Source organism: Falco biarmicus, chromosome 13, assembly GCF_023638135.1.
Source record: "Falco biarmicus isolate bFalBia1 chromosome 13, bFalBia1.pri, whole genome shotgun sequence".
NCBI lineage: Eukaryota > Metazoa > Chordata > Aves > Falconiformes > Falconidae > Falco > Falco biarmicus.
This window is the reverse complement of record NC_079300.1, coordinates 14,450,654-14,469,831: the sequence shown is the minus strand read 5'-3', so window position 1 is coordinate 14,469,831 and position 19,178 is coordinate 14,450,654. Positions and strand designations below refer to the sequence as shown.

At 41.3% G+C, this 19,178-nt stretch overlaps 1 protein-coding gene across 6 annotated transcripts in view; it reads left to right on the top strand.

Moving 5' to 3' along the window:
- LOC130158386 (probable cation-transporting ATPase 13A4) overlaps positions 1-19,178 on the top strand; it is a 51,340-nt gene that overhangs the window by 8,511 nt on the left and 23,651 nt on the right. For 5 of the 6 annotated variants that reach the window (XM_056359100.1, XM_056359099.1, XM_056359102.1 and 2 more), the window contains 13 exons: positions 2,911-3,084; positions 5,589-5,726; positions 7,944-8,014; positions 8,106-8,186; positions 9,054-9,123; positions 9,944-10,078; positions 10,500-10,572; positions 11,219-11,350; positions 12,757-12,927; positions 13,347-13,504; positions 16,807-16,995; positions 17,312-17,373; positions 18,044-18,194. In XM_056359100.1, the coding sequence (XP_056215075.1) occupies positions 2,911-3,084; positions 5,589-5,726; positions 7,944-8,014; positions 8,106-8,186; positions 9,054-9,123; positions 9,944-10,078; positions 10,500-10,572; positions 11,219-11,350; positions 12,757-12,927; positions 13,347-13,504; positions 16,807-16,995; positions 17,312-17,373; positions 18,044-18,194 (1,605 nt within the window). The remainder of the gene's footprint in view (positions 1-2,910; positions 3,085-5,588; positions 5,727-7,943; positions 8,015-8,105; positions 8,187-9,053; positions 9,124-9,943; positions 10,079-10,499; positions 10,573-11,218; positions 11,351-12,756; positions 12,928-13,346; positions 13,505-16,806; positions 16,996-17,311; positions 17,374-18,043; positions 18,195-19,178) is intronic. The other variant, XM_056359101.1, reaches the window with a different exon arrangement.

Here is a 19,178-nt window from a genome sequence, read left to right as displayed (position 1 = left end):
AGAAATGCTTTGCTTTGGCTTTAGATTCTTGCATGGACATCCAGATACAAAACAGCAGTTAACATCTGATGTTTGTTCCTTGTAGTTTTACTCCTTGTTCCAAGCAGTTTACTCCTTGTAGAGCTCCTGAACACCTATATTCAGAAATGTCAGATTCATCAAGACACAAACCAATGATCCTGAACCAACACCTGTGTTCATAGGGTAGAATGTGCACTGGGTCAGAACAGCTCAAGGGTATCTCTCTCTCTCTCTCTCTCTCTCTCTCTCTATCTCTCTCTATCTCTATCTCTCTCTATCTCTCTATCTCTCTATCTCTCTATCTCTCTATCTCTCTATCTCTCTATCTATCTATCTCAGAAAAGTCCCTTGTGAGAAGAAGCAAGGTCCAGCAGAAGCATAGTGGATGTCTTTAGAACATGGCCATTTTTCCCCCAGCTGAGCTGTTTTGCTTGTCTTCCTCTCTAGTGGTTTTCAACATGTGGAATATTGATGCATGCTTGGTTTTGGGAAGTGTCTTGAGATCTAAGGAATCAAACCATTTTTTGAAAGGAAACTATTCTGAAAAAAAAGGCCTGGAAATATATGCAGGCATAGGGGGACTCATACATATTTTGATATATAGGTTCATCGTTTCCTAGGCAGAGAAGAACAGGGTCTGCCCTAGCTCTATGGTTATGTTGTCATATCAGGCTTGGGGAATTATTCATCATTTCAGTGGAGAACACTGCCAACAGATGATAACAAATGACTGTCAATCATGTGCTGAGTGCCCACCTTCTCCTTTCTTAATTGCATTAACTACAGCCTTACTGACTTCTCAGACTTTGGGTGTAAGGCACAAAAGCTGGAAATTAAAGGAATGATTCACTGGCAGAAGCAAGATGCACATGGCAGCAATCTCATTCTTCCCCACCCTGATATTCATGCCCATCCCAATTTGAAAATACTATTCCAGTTATTCCAGGTCCAGCCATTTACTGGAGGAAGTCTGAAGGCATGTTCTTTTAACAGTTCTTCCCTTAGGCATCTCTGTCTCCTTGGGAGTTCCATTGCCTTGCTGACAAGCTGTAAAGTCTGGATCCAAGCATCTGGATCTTGCTAGTAAGCCATTGCTATGTACTATTTTGTAAGCTGGTGCTGACACTAATTTTGGAACATTTTTGTTAAGGATACAACTAGACAGAAGTGAACGGAGAGCGCTTTACCTATTTATAGGAGCATGTGAATATTAATAGCATGACTGCCACACCAACAACCTTCTAGCAATCTTGCCTATCTGCTGTCCTCCATGAACTTCCTTCTATCTGCTGCAGAGTTGCCTTATTCTCCTGGGCTGCTCAGAGATTATAGAAACCTTTGAAACCTTTGAAACCTTTGAAATGCTGAGCGTGTGCATCTCAAGGTGGTATAACCAGGTCCTGTGCAATGCAGGCCACTTACTTCTCAGTCCAGTTTACCATAATTTTTCCCCACAGTTGCCAATTTCTTCTCTTTAGAAACACCATGGAGATTACCTAGGAAGATAGAGCCTGTCTTTTGGAGAATGACATAAAGCAGGTAGGCCGAGGCAGCACGTGGAACCACTGGGTAGGGCCTGCGTTTCGCATAACAAGCAAAGACACCAGCACAGAACCAGGAATTATGCATTACTCATCCTTCCAATTACATCGCCTTTTCTTCTCACCTTATGAATGAGTCTTGCAATATCTGTGGCTACAGATATCTGATCTTCAGAAGCAGATTGCACAATTGCTGCAGATATACTAGGAAGAAGGAGATTGAGGAATCTTAACCCCTATGTTAGCAAATTCTTCTGGTCACGCTATGTAATTGCAGTCATGCAATCTCCCATCTTAGATCAGGGCTGGGTCTCCTCTATAAAATCACTGTATACATTTCATTTCACCTTTACCAAGTCCCTGCTAGCCCTACTGAGAGGGAATTTTGCCATGGTACCAAGACCTGGCAGCTCTTAAACGGTAATGCTGACAATCATCCCTTTGAAGTTTTGGGCAAGTCACCTTGCCTCACCATAACAATTTCCCCAGCTTTAAAATGGAATAATAATACCTACTCATACAGCTAGCATGAGTAGCTTCCTTTGGCCCTCTGAACATGTAAAGCATTCTGCAAGTGTTCATTAGTTGTTCTTACTAACAGTTGTTATTATTATTTTGGGATATTAGGACAATGGCACACTGGCAGGGTCCAAAATCTCCACACTGGAGCTATCACGGAAGATGGTAACAGCCCTATAAAGGCTGTGTCTGTTCTGAGTTGTGCCAACAGCTCCAGGTGGTGCAGTCACGCAGTGTCATCTGGCACTATGTACAGACACTAACGGAGTCTCTAAAGTGTAGGTGCATTAATGCAGACTCACTACCATGGCAGGACAGCAGTAGCGGTTCTGGTTCTGAAGCAGGCACAGTCTCAGCTGCTGGAGTGGGTCTGCACCACTCTCCATCCCCCTAGTGCAGACATACTCAAGTTCTTCAGCTGTCTCACCCGGGGACCTTAAAAAACCTGACCAGGCAAATCTGTGTTCCTGACTTGGGGCCTAAAGGTTAGGGCTTTTATATTTTGATACCATTCTAACTCATGGCGCACACCTAATAGTGTCTCATACTGAGTATCAGAACTACATACAACTATTTTAGAGGTTTGGTCAGACTATAGCAATCTAGTTTTGTGACAGTGGATGAAAAGTTCTGTGGAACATGCAAGATGTTTTTCTAGTCATGTTTAGGACATGTAAAGAAGCCAAATACAAGTTCTATGACTTGTTTTTTTCAGTGTACCATATCAAAAAGTGCCTATGGGAGACCAGTGGATGGTGGGAAAGTGTGGTATTTCAGGTGATTCTTTAAGAGAAATAATAATGATTTTTAACTTGTCTTTGCTGTACAGGAGATATTTGGCTACAAAACTCAAAGCAGCCGAAGGGCCTTGTGCATTGCTGGGTACATCTTGTCCTGTGGGGCACTGCTGCTGCTGTTTTACTGGAAGCCAGAGTGGGATGTGTGGGCAAACTGCATCCGCTGCAGCCTGGAAGAAGCAGACATTGTTCTGCTTAGAACAACAGTAGGTGCCTACTTTAATCTTTAAAGTAGTCCCTAGTATGTAGTTAGTAGGAAGACTAATTAATTGGAAGGAATCCAGTTAGATGAAATCTCTTATATTGCTGATTTCCTGCAATAATATCTTATATTTACCATCATTGATCTAGAGAACTCTTAAGTATTCTACAGATTGTGTGTAAGACGATGACTGGAACGGAGGGTAACAGCTGATCAGACAAGCTGAAAGAAATTGGGGTGAAAACACCTGTAGTGTCTGTGGTTTCAAGACTGTTATTTGCTCTCAGTCCTTCATCCTCCACCATCCTGTGCATCCTATGTGGCAGATCTCAGCTCCAGATTCTAAAGCATCTGTTTGATTGTCAGTGTCCAGCAGATCCTTGGATGTTCCTGGTAAAGCTGCCCCTCTCCACCAAAGTTTAGCCAGTGGGCCAAACCAAAGATTTGTCTGGCTCTGTCCCCAGCAGCATCCAACAGTGCATGATGAGGGTACAGTATAAAGAAGAGGGCAAGCAGTCTAAGCTTCTTTTTTGGCTGTATGTTTCCATTTTCCATCAGCCCTTCCCCATGTCCAGTAAGCCCACAATCCTGCAGTTAATGCTTTCAGAGCTGCTACATTTTGCTAGTAGTTTCCTAATGCAGTTTTCTGTTCAGAACTGTACTGAAGCACTGCAACATACACAAACCCTGATTTGATTTCATGGAAGCTACTGCAACGCTAAAAGAAGCAAACTGAGACTTGACTGAATCTCAGCTGAGCCTGAATACTTCAGGAACTGGTAGGGTTGGTTTACCTGCAGAAGTGTAATTTGTTCTGCTTCAAAGATTCCTGAACAGTGGCATTTGCAAAATGTGCAATTGCAAAATGGATCACTTGCTACCACTGTATTTGAGCTGCCTTCTTAAATGACCAGAGCAGCATGCAGTTAAAATCTTGGGTTTTGAAAATCACAGATCTGCCTGTTGAATATTTTATACTGAAACAATCTGCATCCTAATGGGCTGGGGGGATTTTTTTTTTTTACAAGCAGCATATTAGGTTTAGTCTCCCTTTTTAATCTTCAGTTCTGTTTGCATTTTTAATTTACTATTCTTGTGTGTCATTTTAAATGGATTTGCCATGCCAAGCACTTTTCAAATAAATGAGTTTTTAAATCATCCTTTATGTAATTAAGCAAGAATTGAATCATATTGTACATTCTTGTTATCAGGAAGCTCCCTCAAAGTATGCTCTGGGCATTTGACAATTTCAGATTTCCATTGTGGTTATTTGTATTAAAATGACAGTTTTGGGTTTTTTCCCTATATTCGATTATGTCAGTCTCAAATGTAATGACTACTGCTAATGAGGATACAAGTAATCCCATCAGCTTGATCCTTGGAATTCTTTTCCTTCACATAAAACCTTAATTCATAAGTAATCATCATCTCTGCGATTGCAATATAAGAGCCTATTAACTCACTTTTGTTACTGAATTTTGACTCACTTCAGTTCAAATAATAGGCACCTGTGTCATTCACTGTTGCAATCTGCATCCCAATGTCTACTAATTCTGAAATTTAAATTCTAGAGAAATAACACAAAATAAATGTTACTCTACTCAAAATAACAGTTTAAGAAGAAAAGTGCACAAATAAATAAGATATATAAACATTATTAAAGTTCTTTTTTGAACGCCTAAATTATTCAAAAGGACTCATATTTAGTACAGAACTTTTTTTTCTGTTGTCATTTTCAAATGAAGTTTAATAACTATGCTTTCAGAACCTGGCTGCCTGAGGTAATCAGCTTTTTCTGTCTGCCAATCTGCGCACACACTGAATATAATATATATATAACTGACATAAGTCAGTCTCATGGTTGGCTTTAATGTATGTGATTCCGTGTGTGTGGGACTTAACATGAGGGTTCTTATTACAGTAGTTGCTCTAATCTCTAAGACTGTGCTACCAGTGCTAGTTATCAGACAGTTCCAACATTGAACTTACTTTACAAAAAATAGCAAGATCATGCTCAGTTTGTGGCAAAAGCTTGTCTACGGTACCGTAAGGGAGGCTTAGTGCTAACACACTTGATCCAATGAAGTGTTAATACAGGAACGACTGTGAAAAGGTGTTGGCACTAAACATCATTTTTTGCAGTACAGTGCTATGTTCCTTTAGATCTTCCCTTTACAGCATGGTCACTGCATCTCAGATTGTCCTGTACTGTTTACCTGTCCTAGATCATGACCTGGGAGTTCACATTCCATCCTTATCAGCCAAGCACCAGACCTGCAGTCAGTGAATTATTTGCAGTACTCCAATTTGGAAAGGACCATGATTCCACCCCCATTCTGGTTATTTATAGATCAGTCACAGGTGCTGGGCAGCCCCTGTTGGTTAGTTCTTTAAAAAAGCTGGAGCAGTGCTCTAGAAAGGCCTACTGTAATCATTTACTTCAAGGTGATGGTGAGTTTGGTCTGATTTTGAGGGATATTGTGACACTTCTCTTTTATATTCATTTAGGATGAATTTCGGGTTTATTCTCGTAAGACTGTGACATGGATCTCTGTGTCTGCACTTATCAGAAGTAGATCAGATTATCCAGCCACTGCTGAGGAAGACTCAATCTTCAGCAAAGCCATAATGAAGCCAAGTTTGCAAGTAAGTAAAGTATTCCCTGCAGCACCTGGGAGATGATAGCAAATCTCAGCCACACTTCATGGAGTGAAAGTGAGCTGTGAAACATACCCAGCTAAGAAACTTGCAGCTTGGTGAACACATTAAGCTGTGGAAAAACAAGCTAGAGATTTTGGAGAACTGTACTCACCTCTGCAAAACCCCTCTTTTACTCTGAGTGGGTTATGAAAAAAGAATCCTCACTACTCCTGAGAGGAGACCTACATTTTGAGTAGGAGAGCTTCAAGACACTGGGGTTAGCAGTGAAGAATTGGAGTTCCAACTAAAAAACTTATTCCTTGAAAAGGAATCAACGAATTTAGGGGTGAATCTGTGTGTGACAGGAAACTGTGAGGAACTGAACATAACAGCTTCCATAATAACGTGAAAACAGGGGTGAATGCAGCTGAAGGGGAATAGAACAGAAAAGTGCCTAGGCAGAGCTGCACAAGTATTTCCAGATATGTTTCATCAAGGAGGGTCTGAAACACATTTTGCTTTCTTGCCTTTGTATTCACCAATTTGTACTTTGCTGAAGTCAGGTCTTGCAACATTGACTGTTCCTGCAGAGATGTATCCTTGTCTCTGCCAGTTCCCTAGCTTTAAGATCCCAGTGAGGCACTGGGAAGAAGGCAGACGATTAACTGATCCAAGCAGATCACAGGGCCCCTCATGAGTTGAGTAAATATAATTATCCATAATTATCCTCATATGTCTTGATTAGCATTACGCGTTAAATTGGTGTGAACAATAGGAATGCAAGGGTGCGTTTGCTAATATCTGGCTCTTGGTTATAGATACTAGATCACCGCACTGGGGAACCCATAAAAGAGCTATTTCCCTTCCACAAAATAGATTTCTAACTTGTTAGCATTTATTTTTATATCTACAGAAATTTTAGTAAGATATTTTCATTATAAACCTAACTTTAGCTGAGCAAAGCTGTTGCTGTTACTGCTGTTTTGTGTGGGCATATATTAATGTACATAAGAAAGTTTAGTGCCGGCTAGTTTAATCAACTGGCACAGTATGAAAGTGAAGACTGGTTTGTAACATTCTTCAGAGGATTGAATTAGTAACATAAAAGAGCCCAATGCAGCCTCAAATAATAGGCCCTTTGAACACCACTTTCATATCAATCAAAACATCTAGATAGAAAATAACAGATTTCAAAGCACCAAAGAGCAAACAGTTTAATCCTTCACTAGCAATTCAAAAGCCTCTACTTATAAATCAATTATAAAACCTTTTTGCCATTTAAGCTACCTAAGTACACAGAGTAGTGCCCAAGAGCTGTCCAAGGATCTGTTTCAGCAGTGAGTTGAGCCCCTCGTTTCCCACTACAGTTTTTAGCACTGTAAATATTGCAGCTCCTCCTATTGCATGAAATCCTAACTGCAGACCTCTTGTTAGGTTAATGACTGTGGTTATAGCTTCATTTTGAGTCAGCGTATGAGTTCAGTATAGATTACATTGGCCTATAATAATGCTTATTGCATTGGGTAGGGAGAATCCCCTAGAGCTGATTTCTTTATTACTTATGTGTATAGGTGTATAGCTTTGCCTTCCGCCAGCTGATATGAAGTGCCATTATCTCTAATAGGCATTGTTATTGTTGTGCAGGACCGGACAGACTCCTTTTGCAAGTTATAAATGGCAGTGTGTGTTCCTAATGGATAACTGCTCTGCGAGGGCTTAGCATTAGCGGTGACTCAGGAAGTATCCTGGGATGGCCTTTCTTGTCTGTTGGCTATCTGTTCAGCTGAAGGACTTGCCATTGTGCCTAAAAACTGCCCAGAGCTCTCTACTTTCCTCAAAGCCAGACAGAAGACAAGGGAGTTATCGACTGGAGATGAGCTATGGCAACTGCCTGTGCACCCGACACTGCATTAGTGATCTCTTCCCTTCATTCTGTGAGAGTGAAGACTGTATTCTTCGCTTCACAAAACAGGGAGAGAAGAATGCTGCTTTGTGCTTACTTGACCTAAAGATCTGTAAAGCTTGCTGGAATCTGGACTGAGGTGGGGATCCCACTCTATAACATAACTAGGGAGTTAGTATATGCAATCCTGTCTTCTCTCCCTCCCTGCTCCCATATCATTTGCTCTGTGTGTGCTTGACCCCAGTGAGGATGCCTAGCTGAGATCTGTGAGCAAGCCTGGGAGTATTTTTGTTTGCCGTGTTGCATATTTTGTTTTGCAGGTGAAAAGTATCCAAGTACAAAAAATCCGCTATGTTTGGAATATCTGTGCAAAACACTTCCAGAAAGTTGGGTGAGTTCAATGCCGTGGTTCAAAAGTCTCTGAGGAAGTCAAGCTTCTTTGTGAATAATGTCCTAAGGAAAACACTCCCTTTATATTTTAGAGCCCTAGAAGACCACCACACTTGCTCAGCTATACATGCCAAATTTGGTTCTGGTCTCACCTGCAATGAACAGTATGTCAGGTACGCATTGTAAAACAGAAGTACTCAACTTAGAGATTTCAAGGAGATGTAAATTCACTGCTGTTGGTGCACCTTCCTTTGAGTTTCTTGTATATCCATTAATACGTGCATAATTTTAGATGAAATGGCCATGCATGAAAAATCAAATGGAAAGGGCTAGAGGATATTGTCCTTGTCAAAGTTTTAGAAATGGCTCAGTATTCATCACTGTTATTTTTCTCAATCAGGAAATAACTATGTCCTGTAGCTAACTCTAAGCAGTTCTTGTTTGGAATAAGAGAAAGTCTACGAGAGGCAGTGCAGCTAAGTTGTGTGTGTGCACTTCTTCAATAGGGCTCCGTTAATTGTATTGAACTTCTACAATTAGTTCTGGTAATTGAATTCATTCTTACAAACTACTGTATCATTAGACAATTTACAGAATAGGTATTCCTGAAACTGCTAAATAAAGAAATTATCTTCTGTTGATTGAATGCTGCAAAACCAGCTCCTGACCTTAACTCTTGTTTAATCTTACATTCAAATCACCCTTAACTTTATCCAAAATTATTTGGGTTTAGATAATTTAGTTTTAGGTGCAGAATTCCTTTGTTTATGGTGTTTCAAAGGAATTTTTGCATGATGGCGACATTTGCCCAAAAGGCTGTGTTATATCTCTTGTCCCTTTAAGTAGATTTCACTGGTACAGTCATCTTTTCTGATGTAAGCACTGTAGGGGCATTTAATTTTATATGTTTTTCTTGGAGAAAGATACAGCCTTTACACTGGGATTGATACAAGCTCTCAGGACTATTGAAAGCTGCGCTTCTTGAATGCGCTACATTGTCTCTATTTTATCTGTAAGTGATGTATCTTTATCCCATACAGGAGAGTTGTATGTGGGCCAAACACTATTGATGTTCCAGTGATCCCTGTTTGGAAACTACTCGTCAAAGAGGTTAAGCATTTCTGTTGCTTTTTTGTAGGCTACCTGAGGAGGTAGAGTGTGCATATAGAATATAATGAATTCTATATCTGAATTAGGTTCCCAGTATGTACTCATCAAGCACACTCCTTTTTAAAATCCTATGTAAAGCTGTTCCATGAAATCACCATAAATTCATTTATTCTCCATTGTTCCTTATCCTCCTTCCCCATGCCTGTAAGGCTTCTTGGTATTTGTATGTATCTGTATCCTGGGAGCACGTTCTGTTGGCCTTACAAAGGTCAGTGCATCTTTACAAGCTGCATTGGAAATCAAACCTTCTGGGCAAAGGCTGCCTCTTAATCAGCAGAGATTAAGTGAACAGCGGTAGCTGGCATATGCCTGCAGCTGTGGAGAGATCCAATGAGCTCATCACTGGCCACAGCACCATGTAAAGCGCTAGTGTCTTTTTTAGACAGGAACTGGCTATATGTGGCCTAAACAGAGTGTTCGTGACGTGCCTATGGTATGTGAGCTCCATCCTCACAGCACAACCTGCTCTTCTCTCACTTTTGTTACATTTTTTGTTAAGAAGCAAACAAAACAAGGCTTGGGCTGAGCCATTCACATTCCAAATAACATCCCATTGGTCCAGATTATTTGGCCGTTCTGTCAGATGGAGTTGGTCCAATCTGACTACACTGAAGCCAGTGCTAATGAAATTAGAAAGGGGATCAGAAACACAACACTTAATAGCTTTTATTCCAACCCATTTCTAACAGGATGGACTGGCTGGGTATACCAAGCCATCTAAATGTGGCCAGGTCTTGAGTATTGCTCTCTCTCCAAACAGGTCTTAAATCCATTTTACGTGTTCCAGCTGTTCAGTGTGTGTCTGTGGTTTGCTGAAGATTACATGGAGTATGCCACTGCCATCATAATCATGTCTCTCCTCTCAATTTTTTTGACTGTATATGATCTTAGACGGGTGAGACACCTTACCTTTTTCCACAAGGAGGGTTTATTTCTAATATCTGGGAAAGGCTAGGATGTTACAACATGCACACATACAGTTCTATGAGAGTTACTCAGAGGTTTAGTCTCGTGACATTGTGTAGTAGCAGGTGCAATGGCCTGACCTCCTAGTCATCATAATCTCTGTGTGGTTCTTTACCCAGACCCTCCCTTCCCCATTCCAGTGCTGCACTCTGTAACCTTTTGTTACACGTTCTCCATAGTTAGCGTGGGGAATTTCTTTCTCTGTATGATTGTACAGTTCTGTCAGGGCCAGACCCCAGTTTATAAGGGCTCTCATAACCACAAATAACAAAAGGGAATAATTGTTAGTGGATGAATTACATCATGTAAGTAAGATGTAACACTTTTGTGTGTTCTCCTTTAATTTATAGCAATCGGTTAAACTGCACAGACTGGTTGAGTCTCATAACAACATCATGGTCACTGTCTGCAGAAATAAGGAAGGTGACTCCTGTACACTTCTTTCTTCAATGTGTTTCATTTCTATAGCAATTTATATCAAATCCAAGTATGTATAGTATTAAATCCCTTCTAAAACAGTTTCCTGTTCTGCCTGTCAGCTCAATTAACTAGCTTCTGCATATTGGGTTAATTTGACCTAGAAGTATGTTATGTCACATCAGTCGTATTCATAACTGAGCGCAGCCTTAGCAAAAAATGATCAGGAAAACCATGTCCATTTTCTTAAAGTGGTGCTGACAAAGCCAGCCACGTAGCCAGTAAATGGCTGTGAGTCCACCTAATTGCTCCATGCAAAGTCTGTTCACTGCCATGGTATTTAGAACACGATCCAAAAAGATGGTGTCAAACTAAGAAATGTAGGTCCAAGCTTCTTCAGTTAAGTCTGCGCATTGGAACAATAACCATTGGTTGGGCTCCTGGGGAGATAAAAAGGAATTCTGCAGTTTTAACTGATGCCTAGGCTTTTCTAAGTATTGGAGTTTTTATTCTTAGGTCCTAATTGTGGTCCTTTGTTTATTAGACATTATAAAGAAGTAACAATCTGTTCAGAAGGTAGTTCCTTCTATTTTTTCCTCTTACCGCAGAGAAATATGTGAAGCACAAAGTTTGTATTACATGTCACCTACAGGTTTCCAAGAGCTGGAATCACATCATCTTGTCCCTGGAGATATGCTGGTTTTGAAAGAGGGCAAAACCCTTTTGCCTTGTGATGCCATCCTGATCAGTGGGCAGTGCGTTGTAAATGAAAGCATGCTGACAGGTACAGCTCATCCCTTCCAAGTTTACCATCAAAAAATCATCACAACCCTATGGCTTCAGCCACTGACACAGTGTTATCATGATCATCCTTACTATGAGATAGTCCATAGTTAGCCTAGAAGGGGATTCTTTTGGATGTTCACTGCAATAAAGACTGGATTGCAGTTAGCCCCAGCTTATCTAAATAGACAAGATGCACTTTCAGAAGGGCAGTCCATCCTTTTCTTCCTTTCTGGAGTGCAGAATTTAGGAAGGGATCATCTGATCAGAAAGAGTGAACAGTAGGGTGAACAGGAGAGGGGAAGAAGCAGTAGGTATGGAGCAAAGCTATTCCCACACAGGGCCCACAGTCTGCTCAGGCTGTAGGGGTTTCTCTCAATCACTGTGAATGTCTCATCACAGATCACTGCAACATCTCCAGCTTGCTGGAGTGTCTGTCTAGCCCTCCAGACACTTATACCCTTGTTCATGTGATAGCAGTGGATGACATACCACGTGGGAGAGTTCACTGAAAAGTAGGATTTTTGTGCAGGGGATGTTTATAATTCTGTTTCATGTCTTCAAATTGGTCTTGGTCTGAATTGAACTAAACCCCACAGTTCTGAAATTTCAGGTAAATAATAAATTCCAGAACGTTCTTTCATTTAGAAAGCTTCAGCTGTCGGAAAATATTTCTTCTGCTTCACCTTAGTATCTGCTCTGACATAAATAGGATATTTGTCAGGTGTCAAGCTCTGAGCTGAAGACTTTCCTTTTTCCTAGGAAGGGGAAATAGGGAATGCCATGTTTAATCTGCCTAAGGGAATAGTGTAGTGACCTGCATATGAGGCTCAAACTAGGTAAAAAACTTGTGGCCATCAAGTGGAGTCATGCAACACCAGTTCAGGTCTCTTTTCAAGTTCGTATATCTGCAAAAGGGTTTGGAGTCCTTAGACTACTTTCAGTTCTCTAAGCCAGGGGTCCTCAAACTACGGCCCGTGGGCCGGATACGGCCCCTCAGGGTCCTCAATCCAGCCCCTCGTATTTACACAACCCCCCCGCGCCACCCCCTGCCAGGGGTTGGGGGGGGGGGGGGGGGGGGGGGGAAGAACCAAGCAGCCGCAGATGACTGCCTGCCACTTCATCTGCGTGCCGGCCCCCTGTTTAAAAAGTCTGAGGACCCCTGCTCTAAGCTGTTGTGCTGATGCAAAGGAGAGCTTTTCTCTGGCACAGTCTGTTTGCTTGCTAGGTTTCAAACTGTTATTCACTCTGAAGATGTCACAATATAAAAGTAACATACTCTAAACTGGTTTCTCTAGTAAATACCTTTAACTTACCATCTAGATGTCTAGGCACTGTACTTTAAAAGTCAGCAAGCTGATTTTAAGGCGTACTGCAGTTTTCCTTATCTGAGCTAATTTTCTTTAGGGGAAAGTACTCCAGTAACAAAGACCCACTTACCCCAAGCTGATAACATCAAGCCCTGGAGAATGCATTGTGCAGAGGATTACAAAAAACATGTCCTCTTCTGTGGAACAGAGGTCATACAGACCAAGGCAGATGACAGAGGAGTAGTGAAAGCTGTGGTGCTACGGACTGGTCAGTCAACACCTCAGTTTGCTTTTCCTTTCATGCTTTTTTCTTACTGGAACAGTCACATTAAGTTAAAGATGTTACTCCAAATTCACAACAGTCAAATGGAGGATTGATATCCTGGGTTGGGCTAACCTATTATGAATTGTTTCCAATTGCTTGGCATAACTTTTACAAAAACCACTAGCATGTGGTTGCAAACAAGCATTTTCCTTTCCTTCTGAGACATTGAAAAAATCCTCCTCCTTAAGACAGAAATAACTTTTTTCTATATCCTGCAGAGTAGGTCTCATACACTGAAATGAAAGATCTGGGCCTTCTTTCTTAAGTTACAGAAATTATGAGTAATTTTAAAGCCCTCGATTCTTTGTAGAGAACTTTTGGAAATGTTTTTCCCTTGGAATGATTTTATTTTGTCTTTCCAGGTTTTAATACAGCCAAAGGAGATCTTGTGAGGTCCATTCTCTACCCTAAACCCATGAACTTCAAGCTGTACAGAGATGCTCTCCGGTTCCTGATGTGCCTCATAGCATTTGCAGCAATTGGAATGATCTACACAGTGTGTGTATTTGCACTTAACGGGGTGAGTTGCTAAATGCAGGAGAAATGGTCACACCAAATTTCCAGAGACTTGAACCTTGAGTGATTTCATATACATTTACATATAAAAGTATGGTCCTTGTAACTCTTCTTTCTGCCTTACTATTTGAGGCCATTTTACAGTATAACTGAGTTTGTGACAGTATACAAGCTCTCGTACATTCAGTTCCAAGGTGCCAAAACCCACTGTTTCCCAATAGTGATTTCTTCTGAGGTTTTAGCAAATCCTATGCAAGCACTGCATGTCTCATCAGCAGCCTTCTGTATGCCAACTGCCTCTGTGTGTTGCCTGCCCTGTGCTTGCTAATACATGTAATTACCAATGCATGTAGTTAGCATAATGCTTTCTAGAGCTCTGAAAATGAGAGATCCAAGAGCTTAGCACTCTGCAAGTAGCTTTTACAGAGTTTTTATGGCACTTTCTGTACATTCCTAGAAAAATCACAAGTGTGTCATGGGTTAAACAGGACACAGACTGATGTGTCATTGTGAAAATGCAGCTTTCCAAAAACTTCAGTTTAGATCAAAGACCCATCCTGTCCACTGTCACTGAGAGTAACTGGTATCAAATACTTCCAGAAGCTGGTTAGGAAGTAGAGCAAATAGAACAATTCTTCCCTGGTATAGTCTTCTAATTTCTTGAAGAGAAAGGTTTAACAATTCAGTAAGCTGTCTTTTGTATCTACATCATCTAGCTGTAATAGCCACTGAAAATCTCCCAGGGTGTGGTTCAACGTATTTCCGAATTAGTTTATGCCTTGGACTTGACAGCATCTGTGGCAATGATTCCCACAGTTTCATTATATACTGCACAAAAATATTCTTAAAGCTGCTGTCTGAATCACTGTAGATTTTTGTTTTAGAGGAGCAGCAAATAGCTGCTTTCTGTTTGGCATTTCCTCTACTATTTATGATTTAGAGATCATTGGGCCACCTGTTCTGCCACCTTTCTTCTGTGTTAGAGCCCTGAACAGTACAGGTGTAAACAGAGATCCCTGAAATATACTGATGTTACAAAGAACTCCCCATTTTCTTCTGTCCTTTCTTTTTTTTTTTTTTTTTTCTTCATATAGTCATTTGGAGGGGGCAGGGAAAGGGCATGGGTGGAAGGGAGATAACCTGCCCTTAATTATCACTCAGCTTAATATCCTTGAAAGCTTTTGGGAAGTAACTTTTTCAAAGCTAACTATCTTGAATCAGTTGAGTCACCCACATCTCCACTGATTCCCCCCCCCCCCCTCCCCGAGTTCTCCAGGAAATTTATGGGGTATTAATTCCCTCTGTGAAGACTGTGTTAGCTCTTCCTTAATGTGCCATATACATCAAGGATCAATTAATTATGTATTAAAATCTTAAGCAAGTTTCTGTATCAGGAAGCAGCAAGGGCCAACAGTTCCTTCAGACAGGCAAGCCAGGAGCCGAGGGTGACCAGAGCACAAGCGGTACTGTCACTGACCAGGGCATAGCCACACAGTATCTGAACATGGTGGGGAGGGCTGGGTGCTGGTAACAGCCCATCAGTAGTACCAGGCAAGGCAAAGCGATAAATAATCCAGGCAGATCAGTCAGAAGCAGATAAGGAGAAGATACATCTAAACATATCAATACAGGAGGCAGCGCTAGAGGCAGGTACACCTACAGCATGGCTCAGACAGGGATTGAAGGCCCAGGCCTGAGCTTAAATGGAGCACCTGAACCCATGAGCAGAGGGTGAGGGTGGAGATAAGGCTGGTGAGTGTAATTAAGGCCTATTAGTGCACATAAGGCCCTGCCATATTGGTCTGTAAATCTGTGGAGGATTTCCCTGAAACCCTTTTAAAAAACAGTTCACTCATTCTTATGCATCAAGATCAATATAAGAGAAGTTGTACACTGTAGACAGTAGTTCTGCATTTTTTAAAGCCTAATTGCTTTAGAACTTCTTCCAAAACTTTCAAGAAGTCATTTCATGCCTTGATAATTATCTGCCAATGTAAAGTCCAAGTCTTGAGTTGTAAGATTGATTCTGCATTTCAGCTTTTGATCATTTTCTCCTTTGAAATAATCTATAATCAGTTGGCTCTCAGAAGATTAATTCCCCTCAGGATATCAAAAAAAGTGTGTTTAAGAACATACCCTGGTGTCTGCTTTGCAGTTTTTCCTTTTTTTTTGTTGGGTTTTTTTTGGTTTTGTTTTTGTTTAACTTCTCCCTTGTAATATATAGCATTACATACATTAATCACAGCATCTGAATGTGATGTGATGTTATCACAGCAGCTGAAACTGCCTTGTCAGACTGGTGTAAGATTCAGTCACATCATGTACCACATGCTTTTTCTTCTGGGAGTGTGTTTATCTAAAGGTGGTAAGTGTTTCATTCTAACATAAAATAGATACAAAATATTATCAAACTGTGCCTTCTGTGGTCTGAAACAGTATCAATGAAGGGAGAATGAGAACCTGATGGAAATTCAATCCATCAAATGCAACATGATTTATGGTCAAAGTCCCAAGCTCAGAGGCAGTAATAATAGAACTTTTATGATGGTTTGCAGATCCATCTGAACTGCAAATTGGCTTTAGTTTGCAGTGTCTCAGTTCTGGGACCCCAATTTGAAATGCATTCAATCCTTTAGCGGTGATAGCAACTGCCAAGAATAACAGTGCTGACATGCAGCATACTGGCAGTCAGTTTTACACCGACCTCTAAGCTCCCAAATTAGAGATTGCTTTTAGAAATGTAACTTTTACTTCCATGTCTCTTCCTGCAGGTAAAAGCAATTTCCTTTCATAAGTCCTAGAACATAAGGTCAGAAGAAATCATTAGTTCATGCATTCTGCCCTCTTTTTCAGCCCCATCCCATATGTCTCACCTGCCACCCTAATGTGGAGTCCAGAGCTATGCCTGTAGGCAGTTGGATGAATGCCCATATGAATGGCAGATTCTTGTGTGCTGTATCATGGGAAGCTGGGCTTGACTGAGGGTGCAATAACCTAGCTGGCATGTTTGAACGCATACGCTTTGGATGAGACTGTGAACTCTATCTGGCAGGTTTGTTGGCATGGAGAATGAAGGAAGGCCTAGTGGCTGCTCTTTAGCAGCGGTGTAGCCTTAAAGCCTTTGGTTAAATCAAAGCAATTAATTTCTTAGGGAGATTTAATATGTGGTGGACCATGGGCAGAAAACAGCACAGCCTGAAGCACCCGCAGTGCAAAGGAGGAGGGATGAAGAGGGCTACATACAGACAATCCAAGCAGCACTCCTTGCTACCCTCTTGCTGATAACTGCTTTTGGTTTTATGCCAGGAGGAGGCAGGAGAAGTGGTAAAGAAGGCCTTGGATGTTATCACTATTGCTGTCCCACCAGCTCTGCCAGCTGCCTTGACAACAGGGATCATTTATACCCAGCAGAGGCTGAAGAAAAAGGGCATCTTCTGCATCAGCCCACAGAGGATCAACATGTGTGGACAGCTGAACCTCATCTGCTTTGACAAAGTAACTGCTATGTGGTGGTTACTCTCTTAGTAGTAATGGGAGCCATGCTAGGTGTGGGAGAGTATGGGTTTTGATCAAGCTTTTCCATTGTATTTTAGAAACACACTGATCCATCTTGGATACTCTAAGTGTGTGTTGTATGAACAGACACTGTTGCAAATTGTTGTTTTTCTTGGAATCTAGGAACCGGCTGGCAGCACTTTTGCTCTGCACTGTGCTGGCATTTTCTGGACAGTAACTTCTTAAAATAAGTCTCTTTTCATTCCTCTTGGAGCTCTCATGTGGGAAGTTAATTTAAATGTACATTTTAACTTAGACTGGCACCTTAACAGAAGATGGCCTGGATCTTTGGGGCTTGCTGCCCTCTGAAAGAAACTGGTAAGGCTTCTTGACACATCAATGGCATTTAAATTTGGTGGGATAGTAAGACTGAGAGACAGTTAATGCCAAAGAGCAGTTTGAAGTTTCCTGTGCTGTAGCCTCTGGAAAATTATTTGTTTGCCTCATCCCAGGGGTTCTGCTCCACATGGAAAGGTGCAGCCACTGTTGTCAGCATTTGGCACGGCATGCCCAAGCAGGGTAGTCTGCAGTAGACATGCTAAGTTAGATCTCAAAGCTGCAGCGGTGCCCCAACCCTTTGTGGCAGGATGCCATTGTTACCCACGAGATTGCCACTCAGTTCCTTCAGTGCCCGTGTTTTTTCCCCATTTACATTTCCAGAAATGTGCATGCACAAAGATGCTCAGACTTATATCAGTCTCACAGGTCAAGTCCTTCATCAAGGAAGGTATTTTATAATAATCTGTTCCTCTGTCCACCCCAATGGACTCAACTACGCAGAATACACCTTTTCTGAGCATGTGTGTCCCAGCCTTTAACAGGTGCATGAGAAATAGCTTATGGGGGAGGACACGTCCCCAGAAACATGCTTATCATCTGACCACAGAATAGGACTTTAACAGCCCCCTGACTTAGGACTTTTTTTTCTGTTAGTCATATGTTGTTCGGTGTTGTCTGATGTAAATTTTTATGATCTTTTTCATGTTAGCTTCCAGGACATTCACAGCTTCCCTGCAGACCACAGCCTGCCTTGGGGCCCAGTGTTCAGAGCAATGGCAGTTTGTCATTCACTAATTGTTTGGGAGGGCAAGATCCAAGGAGACCCACTGGATGTGAAAATGTTTGAGGCCACTAACTGGGTAAAGCTGTGCTTTGTTGTTACGCAAACAGTGGTGGGGAGTTTTAGTTTTGTCAAAAAGGAGAAATGTCCCAAGTCTTCCTGTGCAAATAGCCACTTCCTGCACAGAAGTAAACCAGCTAAAACTCAGCAGAGATACCATATGCTCAGGATTTTGGAGAAATGTTCCTTGTTTCTGCCTAGAGCTTTGACCTATGGGTACTTTGAGTACTTAGCTCATTTGACTGGAAGTGGTGGATATCATTCAAACCCTGCTGGGGTCTCAATTCTGACTGTGGCTGATGCCAGATAACAGGAAGTCCCAGATGTTACTTACATGCAGATTAAGACTGCTTTTACAGAGCATGAAAAAGACTTGTGCCAGCTTTGAACTAGATACAAGACTGAAATTCGTTAGAGCTCTGTCAATGTGGAGATATTTCTACCGTCTTCAGGCTTGAAATCGCATGCCCCTATGAAAGCACTCGGCTTTCAGTCTCTGTCCTGTTACCTACCAACAGCCGTCAGTGTGCCGTTTACTGTCTGATGAGTTGGATGGTGGACATGAACATTTATGAAAACTAAAAAGCTACAAATCTGAGATGGGTAAGAGGAAGACAGCCCATAATTACCTGGTGTAAAATATAGCCACAAGACATTACTGATGCAAAATAAGAGATTCAAGGCAGGATTAGCTAGTTGCATGGGTAACAACATCTGTACTTAACACCTGTTTTGTATCTGCAAAATATGTAAAACAGCAAAATTTCAGGGAATAAACTATCCAGTAATGACAGGAGTTAGAGGGTATTTTTCCCTAGGGGTATCACATTGCCATCTCAGCCTTAGGCAGACACCTATCAAAGTTATAAATTAAACAGGAATAATCTTGTTAAATAATTACTATGAAACAGGAATAATTATGTGCCCTGTGACACCATAAATTATTTTTCTTCCTCACAGTCATGTTGTAATTATTAAAAAATCCAACTGATTTGAGGAATAC